The sequence below is a fragment of the Lipotes vexillifer genome, unplaced genomic scaffold, assembly GCF_000442215.2.
Source record: "Lipotes vexillifer unplaced genomic scaffold, Lipotes_vexillifer_v1.1 scaffold951, whole genome shotgun sequence".
Classification (NCBI taxonomy): Eukaryota; Metazoa; Chordata; class Mammalia; order Artiodactyla; family Lipotidae; genus Lipotes; species Lipotes vexillifer.
In genome coordinates this window covers 492,310-501,852 of record NW_006793664.1, presented here as the reverse complement: position 1 = coordinate 501,852, position 9,543 = coordinate 492,310, and the positions used below count along the sequence as shown (strand labels likewise).

The window sequence follows — 9,543 nt, the reverse complement described above, 5'->3', positions numbered from 1 at the left end:
TGTTTTGTCTCTCTCCCTAATGTACCAATCCAGTCACCCTCCCTAAGAAGGGTTGTGAACATATATCTTGTTTTTCATATTCTTGCCGTGTCGTAGGGGCTACTTCTTAACTCTGCTGGGTCCTCGCAAACTCTTTCTTTAATGATCTGTCTTAAAATGTTGTCCATGTAGGTCAAACTCACCATCCTGTAGTTTGTAGAATTCTCAACATGCATCTTTTTGAAAACTAAAATATCTGTGGAAGTGCAGTCTTTCTTTTCTTTACCTCTTCTGAGGTCTTTGTCAGTAATCATGACAGTGATTGGGTCTTCTCATTTGTAAGCCCACAGCATTCTAAGAAGTATTTCCAGCCAAGGATTGCTAGTTACATTTTCTCTTGCAGTCCTTTTTCCCATCTTGGATAGATACTTGTCAGTCTCTTTCTAACTACCATTTTTTAAAAGTTCTTTTTATTGTCCGTAAGTGTTTTTTCAAGTTTTGTATTCTTCTGTGGTAGGGATTACAAATATAAATAGTATGTGTAAATCATGGAGAATGACTGTGTTTCATACTTCTTGTCCGCAAGTTTAATGTTCTTTCTACCCCAGGCTAGCCTTTAGCAGAGTGAGAAAGCACAGGCTCTGGAGTTGCCTTTAAACTGAATCTTATTTTCCTCCCTAGTAGGAAGGAGAAAACAGTAAGATCTTCATAGGATTGATGTGAGAATTAAGTGAGATAATCCACTGCAAAATGCTTAGCGGTGCTTGGCACATAGTGTTAAAGAAAAGATTAGGATTGTGATGTGTTAGTATACGCACCTGGGTCATAAACGTCGAACGCCATGTAAGTCAGCCAAGTTTTACGCTGTTGAGTGGGCTTGAACCAGAAACGAAAGATCCTCTATTTCTAATCCGTTTATATGACTAAACAACTCTCCTGTGATTCATTTCTTTCAGATGGAGCTGGAGGCATTGCGTTCTATTTATGAAGGAGATGAAAGTTTCCGGGAATTAAGTCCGGTTTCATTTCAATATAGGGTAAGACCTGGCATGAATAGAGGCACTTACTACTTTGTTGGAAAAGACGAAAGTTGCTTTTTAAAATGCTGGGGGGGTTTTTGGGTTTTTTTTTTTTAAGTTAGTGGTTTACATTATGTCTTTGGATTTGCTGAAGCATTTAAATGAAAACTCATCACCATGACATGAGTTATTTTCAACTTTTGAAAACTTAATTCAGAAACTTTAAAAAACTAAGATAAACATTTTTATTGTAAGAGAATTTTAAAATGTTAGAAGAAACATTAGAAATTATGTGGTTTTACCTTCTAATCTTAAAGATAACTTCTGAGTCCTAACTTCCCAAGCTCCCACAGCTGATATTGATAAATGTTAGGATTAAAATCCAGGTCTCTAGTCCAAGTCTAGCATTCTTTTTACTACCCTATAATTTAGTCAAGAAAAGTTGATATTTTCTTAATTCTGTATTACCAATGTGCGTGAATATTTTATGAGTATGTGAAATGTCAATTTTTCTTTAATATAACTTTTTCAACGTGGAACAGTACCAGTATTTTATGTTACAAATAAATAACATAAACCGTTTATCTGAACGATTTTAAGTAGTAGTGGGTGGTATGGAAAACTTTTTTTATAAAAGACTTATGCAAGATTTATGGTCGTTAACATTGTCACCATTTAAAATAAATTGTTTGATGGGCTTCCCTGGTGGCGCGGTGGTTGAGAGTCCGCCTGCTGGTGCAGGGGACGCAGGTTCGTGCCTCGGTCCGGGAAGATCCCACGTGCCACGGAGAGGCTAGACCCGTGAGCCATCGCCACTGAGCCTGCGCATGCGGAGCCTGTGCTCTGCAGCAGGAGGGGCCAGAACAGTGAGAGGCCCGCATACCACAAAAATAAATAAATAAATAAATAAATAGTTTGAGAAATGGTCCTTATACGTGATTGCTATCGACTTCACAGGAAGTAAATCCCTTATAGTTATTTTTTTTTAGAAACTCCCTTCTCTTCTCAGTGCTTCTCAATTCCCTTTCAAGCTCCACAGTCCTTAACACCACTCCACGTATATACAGCAGAGACTTTTAATGGCCGAAGGTAACAGTGGAGGTAAGCCCTGGGCCCTTCTGTTTGAATCTAGCCGGCCCCCGCAGACATTCCCAACCACGGCCCCTGTCCCCTAGCAAATGGGAGAGCCCCCTGTACTTCCCCAAATGTCCGTGCTAACGCCAGCAGCTACTCACTGAGCACACAGCATACAGGATGCTGTAGGACGTGTGTGTGTCCCGTCGGGTGGACACTCTGATGCGACCTATAGGATGGATTTATGGGCAATGAAGGGTGACGTTTGGACACAGTGAGCTGAGTCACAGCACCTGGGGTTCAGTTCTGGCTGAGTCCTGGTCACACCCTGGGTTCCTGCACAGACAAGGTTAGCAGCCTTCTCAGTGACTCTCCCTTTTCTGTTCTTACGGCAGCTTCCCTGGTGATGCTTCACCACTAGGCCTCCCGCTGCTACTAGCTGCCTAGTATGAGGCAGAATGAGTTATCCCACTCCTTTGTTTAAAAAGGGTCTGAAGGTCTGTCTCCCTTGAAGACAGTAGTGGTCTTGTCTCTTGGGTAACGCACAGTGTGAGGCGTGTGGCAGTTTGTTTCTACTTACACTTTGAGTAAGGATTTAGTGACTGCATAAAGCAAGTAACTTTTATTACTTTTTTTTCCTACTCTACAGCGAAGTGGAGTCCCCTGTGCTATATAGCAGCTTCTTACTAGTTACCTGTTTTATACATGTTAGTGTGTGTATGTCAATCCCAATCTCCCAATTCATCCCACCCACCACTTTTATTGCTTTTTAATTATCTCTACTTAAAACACAAGCATAAACCGATGACGTCCGTTATGCAGGTAATCAACTTATGTAAGTATAGCAACAGATCCCGAAGTTTATTTGACATAATTTCTAGGCCTCACCTTATATTGATGTGGGGTATGATTGAGGGTAAGGAGATGTGAATAAAAACATTAGTGGTCAGAAAATAAAAGTGAGTCAAGTAACAGTTTGGGGTGAAAATTTTTTAAGTCTTTTGACTGATGTTTAATATTAAGTATTTAAAAACCCACAAAGCAGCACATATACTAAAAATACTACAGAAGAAATTAGCATTGCCCTGTGCAAGAATGAGATGCCGATTCATGAATCATTCCATAGTTTTATTCGAAAATCATCATTCTGCAACAACCAATGTGATGATTGTTTCAGGCAAGAATCCTTAACGGATATTGAAACCTTTGGGTGAAAAGTTGTTGAGAAACAAGCTACGCACATGGTTTTGTAGTACCACCCACAGATTGCTTCGTAATTACAAAATGAAAAAGATACCTTTCCATTGAAGGGGTCTGGAGAATATCACCCTAACCAAGTGATCAAACTTGGTATCACCACTAATGATTCTGGAAGATCTTATGTGCCTCATTATTTGGTGCTGGGGGAGTACACCACATCCCCTACCCAGTATCTTTATCAAAGCCATTTACCAAAGACGTTTAGTCTGAATCTGAACAGAGGAAACAGTGAGTCCTGATCTGGGGACTTATACAAGAAAACTGGCCTAGGTTCTTTTTGTCATGAAAGACATTTAGGAGGTGGGGTGGGTACTGGGGACTGTTCTAAATCAAAACAGAATAAAGAGATCTGACAACCAGATATAATCCACGATCCTCAACGGATTATGGATTTGGGGGTTGAGGGAGTGCTTTGTTAAAGGACACTTTAGATGTGATTGGTGACTTTTAATATGTTATGAATTAGATAATATTTTTGTATCAATGTTGAATTTCTTGGGTGTGATAATGGTTTTGTGGTTATAAAGGAGAAGGTCCTTATTCTTAGGATACTTTAGTTTAAGGACATTTCATGATGTCTGCAGCTTACTTTCAAATGGTTCAACAAATGCCAAAGGAAAAAAATCACATACATTGGGGAAAGGGAGTTGGTCCTGTAGTGGAAGAAAGAGAAGGCAGGTGGAATAATAGGTATGTGGCGAATAAGATACGTGTCAGTGAATGTTCATTGTTCTATTCTAGGTTTTCTGTAAAAGTTTTCAAAATAAAAAGCTGGGGAGAGCAAAAGAAATAGAAAAGACATCTTAAATTCAGGTCAAATAGGTGATCAAAAGATGCAAACTTCCAACTATAAAGTAAATAAGTCGTGGGGATGTAATGTACAGCATGGCGACTGCAGTTGATAATACCCTATTGTGTACTTTGAAAGTTGCTAAGAGAGTAGATCCTAAAAGTTCTCATCACAAGAAAAAGAAAATTGTAACCATGTGTGGTGATGGATGTTAACTAGGTTCATTGTGGTGATCATTTTGCAATATATACAAATATTGAATCATGTTGTATACCTGAAAGTAATATAATGTATGTCAATTATACCTCAATTAAAAAAAAATTTTTTAATCAATTTATTTATTTATTTTTGGTTGCATTGGGTCTTTGTTGCTGCACGCCGACTTTCTCTAGTTGCGGCGAGCGGGGGCTGCTCTTCGTTGCAGTGCGTGGGCTTCTCACTGCAGTGGCTTCTCTTGTTGCGGAGCACGGGCTCTAGGCATGTGGGCTCCGGTAGTTGTGGCTTGCGGGCTCTAGAGTGCAGGCTCAGTAGTTGTGGCACATGGTCTTAGTTGCTCTGCGGAATGTGGGATCTTCCTGGACCAGGGCTCGAACCCGTGTCCCCTGCATTGGCAGGTGGATTCTTAACCACTGCACCACCGGGGAAGTCCCTAAAGTTTTTTAAAACTTTTTCAGGAGTTGCTGTCCAGCCTAAGGCACTCCTTTTCCTTATCTCTCTACCCTTTCCTTTTTTCTATAAATTTTACATTTCATTTTCTACTTTCTTGGGTTCGTGCTAATGCATATCAATTTACCTGTTCTTAAAGCCTCTTATGATTTAGCAATTGGAAAACTTAAGACAAAAATGATGTGTTTCAAGTTTGTGGATTTTCATTTTTGTCCATTCTCTTCTTGTTCCCATAGTTGATGTCTTATCTTTGTCCTCAGAAAGCTTTGATGAAACAAAAAAATACATGTATCAGACATAATCTTGGGGCTGGAAAAGATTGGAGGGCTGATGAGAAAGACAGGCCATGGACATCAGCTAAAGCTGTTTAAAACAGCCTAGGAGTGAGTTAAAAGACAGACTAATAGGGCTTCCCTGGTGGCGCACTGGTTGAGAGTCCGTCTGCCAATGCAGGGGCGGTCCAGGAAGATCCCACATGCTGCGGAGTGGCTGGGCCCGTGAGCCATGGCTGCTGAGCCTGTGCGTCCGGAGCCTGTGCTCCGCAAAGGGAGAGGCCACAACAGTAAGAGGCCCGCGTACCACAAAAAAAGAAAAAAATCTTCCAAGGTACCACAAAAAAAGAAAAAAAAAAAAAGACAGACTAATAAAAGACTGAGCCCTCACCCTCTGCTGGGTCTTAGCCCATACCCCGGAACTTTTCAAAATATGACATGACTGATCTGATCACGAGCATCGGAAAGAAGTCAGCATTTTAAAGATCATCATTTAATATTCTGCCTTTGTAGCACTTTTTACAAGCCTAAGATTTCCCTTTTCTTCAGATAGGTGAAAACGGTGATCCCAAAGCCTTCCTAATAGAGATTTCCTGGACAGAAACCTATCCCCAGACACCTCCAATCATATCTATGAACGCCTTTTTTAACAACACCATGTGAGTAGTGTTTCGTTTTCATGAGGTGTTTTTTGTTGGGGGGCAGGGGCAGGGTAACTGTCTCTCTTACTTTTCTCTTAACGATGTATATCTTGTGCATTACAGATCATCAGCTGTAAAGCAGAGCATATTAGCCAAGTTGCAGGAAGCAGTGGAAGTCAATCTCGGGACAGCCATGACCTACACATTGTTTGAATATGCCAAGGACAGCAAAGAGCAGCTCATGGAGAATCACCATCCTGTCCATTCGGCTGTGAGCAGGGCATTCAGTTTCACCATACTTTGATTTGGTTTCACTCTGCTAGTAATTCATTTTTGCTAGTTATTATTTTTTAAAAATTGGAGGGAGACTTTGTGTTAGATTTAAAATGATAGTCACATCTGAGTTAAATAAGAACAATGAATTTTAGATTTCTTAGTGTCTGCTTATCTTTAAAAATGAAATCATGTTCTCTAGATTTTACCCGTCACATAAGCCTAGAATACTTCACGGGTGTGCCAGAACTGAGCTGTGTAGAACCAAATACTTTTTCAAGTTTATTTAACATCTTCATAAAGCTCAGATAGAAGATTTCTTACATAGTGCTGAAATACATATGAAATTACGTACTTTCTCCATGAGGCTTATTTAGTTGGAAGTAGCCCTGCCACAGTTCAGTTGGAAAGTGTTGCAGCTTAAGGAGACTTCCTTAAATAGGAAAAAATTATTTTATTTTTAGAATTATTTTAGGAAATAATCATCTTTTATGACCTTAAGCAGGTATGTGTTAGACCCCTTTGCACCAGGTCATGCACTCCAAGACTTTCAGTGGTCAGTATCAGTTGAGTTTTGTCTTGTAAACCAAAGGCCACGAGCAGTTCTGGCTTCCATGTTCCCCGTGAACACAAGTAGACGCTGGCAGGCAGCTGGAGAAACAGTGAGGGCGAGAGCTCCTGGACCGGGGGCCAGACCTCATGGCCCTGAGCATGCACTCCTTTGCGTGTGACTTCGGGCAGTTTCTTAGTCTCTGTGCTCAGTTTTTTCATTTGTAAAATGGGGATTATAATAGTATCTACCTCGTGAGATTGTACTAAGGATCAAATGAGTGATAGCTGTGCAACATTTACGGCAATGCTTGGCACATAGTGAGCATTTTAAGTTCTGTCTATCTGACTACGTGACTCCAGATATTTAAAAAATTTCCTTCATTTCCTCTGGGAACCTGGAGGTTCTAAGTAGGCATATGTGATTTTTCTAAAGACATATTTAACTTTCAAATAATAGCGTATTAACTGAATTGTAAAATTACCTTGGCACTTCAGAGCTTCAGCATAATCCTGGTATCAGATCTTGTTTCTCAGGGACCTGGTTATAACAGTATAACTAATATTATGGCCTTCAATGTGAACTTTTAGGAGAGTGAAACCAATAATGTGCTAAGGTTCCTGATCTAATAAATGAATACAATAATAAAGGATTCTTTTACTTCACAAACCTAAAAATTGTCAACTCATTTCAGGATATAGCCATATTTAGTGTAATTCAGTAAGTTTTAAGGCTTGAGTCTAAGAATTTGTTCTTTTTTTCTAGGCGTCCATAAGCAATATCATCTCAGTTGAAACTCCTAACACAGCCCCATCAAGTAAGAAAAAAGACAAAAAAGAACAACTCTCAAAAGCCCAGAAACGTAAGCTGGCAGATAAAACAGGTTTGTGTTATTTTTTTTTCTTTTATAACACACATAACTGGGTTGCTTTTTGGTATGATATGGATGCTTAATAAGTATATTTAGATTTAGAAGATTAGTTCGCTATACTCTTCATTCTTGGAACATTTGGATCAGAGACTGTTTTAGGTCACAGACGTATATTGAAAATATTTACTACTACTTTACCACAAGAGATAAACATTTGAGAAGAAGGTAAAGTGGCAAAGTAACTATCAATGAGTCTGAAGATTGTAGACCATTAGAATAGTGTATAGATGTGCGTCCTACTGGTACCCTCTCTGACATGTTTGGAATTTTCCTGTTTGTTTACCTTTATGACAGATAAGTGCTTTTGAAATTTTTTTGAAATATAGCTTTTATTTGAAATGAAGTCTGTGATACCATCAGATCTTAACACAATAAATAATTTAGTGTTTTCGTCTGTAGTTGACTTACTTATACAACAAGATCTAAGAATATATATTTGGTCCTTTTTCTTTATTTAACCTAAAACTTTGCAAATTGACATCAATCTGTAAACTTTTTTCCCAGGTAAGGAAAGTGAGGACATTATCATGTGTGCGTATAGCTATTTCTATCCACATACACAAGTGTGTACGTATACTTAACGTTTGTATGTGTGTGTTATTGCTGTATGGTTACAAGCTGCCCTTTATTAAAAGAAGTGACCCTTTTACTTTGGTGAAGAGGTTTAAAATAATACCCTTTCTTTTATAAAGTTATGGTAGTTTTTGGTTGTTTATGTTTTGTTTAATGTCATTTGTGGCAAAATAAAAAGAAAGCAACCGTGTTGGCCCTCAGAATACATTTTTTGAGATCATATTGGTTTATGAAATAGAAAACCTGGGACTCCATTATACCTACTGTCAAAGCAGCATTAAAGTGTAAACAACTGAAGCAGTAAATTGTTAGCCATTATAATCTGTTTTTTAGAATTTTGGTTCATCTCTTTTCAGAATATCTTAACATATATGTCAGTTAGTTTGTTACTGTTGCTTTCATACGTAATGACCTACAGTTGTTCCCTTTCATTACTATCTCCCTACCTCCCTCTCCTTGGTGATGCCCACCTAAAAGTCCTTATCTTCCTATAAGTATGGTGCAGGAGCTTGTGACTTGAAACTTGCATTCTAAATAAAACTTTAATGGGACAGTCGTGGCATTGTGGGTAAGTTTTGGTTACCAAAATTGGTGATCTGTCCCCGTTCCCCCTTATAACCAGTAACCAGTGAGATAAGATTCTTATTGGCATGAAGGAGAAAAGAGCCATTAGCATCTAAAATTGAGCTCCAGTGATACAGCTTTTCTCCTATAAGAATCACAGGGTTAGTTTCTGTTTCTCTTACTATACAATTAGTGTCCTTGATTTGAATGCAGATTTTGAAGGTTTCATAAGATAAGACATATATAGGTACATCAAGCAAAGAGGAAATCAAGACATTTTAGATTGAAAATTTTTAGACTACATCTATTAAACTATTTTTCAAATTTGAATATTCTATTAAAAGAGTGAAATTACTTCATAAACTATAAATTCTTATACAAGGGTTGAGCTTGCTTTTAAGCGCTCCCAACAGATTAAAGCCCTGATTAAAGAATGTCAGATTAAATAATGGATATTTTACCAGAGCACAGCAGTTAATAAATAAGTTGGCCCGGCCTCCTCTTAGGTTTGCAGGCAGACGTGTTGAGAAGGCCTCTTGTCTTGAGCCTGCTTCCTGGTATGAACACTAACTCACAAAAGAGCAAACTGACACAACTTCTCACTTCAGTAAGCAAGGACCTTTTATTATTTAAATTTTTAATACATTTGTTATGTAGAGTAGTATATAAAATCTTATTTAAATTTAAGTATTACTGATTGGTCTTAGATATAAAGTTACTGTTTTCATCCTTTAGATCACAAAGGAGAACTTCCTCGAGGTTGGAACTGGGTTGATGTGGTGAAGGTATGTAATATTTATATTTCAGTCTTCAGAAAATTGTTACAGTTATTGCCATCAAGTAATGACATTTATATCTTCCATTTTCTCCCCTTCAACCTTTGGATTTTACTGGGATGTCTGTTTCCTTTTTCACGTTCAGCATGTAAGTATTTTTGAAATATCTTTCACA

General features: G+C 38.4%; 1 protein-coding gene across 1 annotated transcript in view; it reads left to right on the top strand.

The window, feature by feature from the left end:
* RWDD4 (RWD domain containing 4) overlaps positions 1-9,543 on the top strand; it is a 15,389-nt gene that overhangs the window by 1,841 nt on the left and 4,005 nt on the right. Inside the window, exons 2-7 of the mRNA XM_007466513.1 lie at positions 936-1,016; positions 5,610-5,719; positions 5,825-5,972; positions 7,290-7,407; positions 9,328-9,377; positions 9,514-9,516. Coding sequence (XP_007466575.1) covers positions 936-1,016; positions 5,610-5,719; positions 5,825-5,972; positions 7,290-7,407; positions 9,328-9,377; positions 9,514-9,516 — 510 coding nt within the window. The remainder of the gene's footprint in view (positions 1-935; positions 1,017-5,609; positions 5,720-5,824; positions 5,973-7,289; positions 7,408-9,327; positions 9,378-9,513; positions 9,517-9,543) is intronic.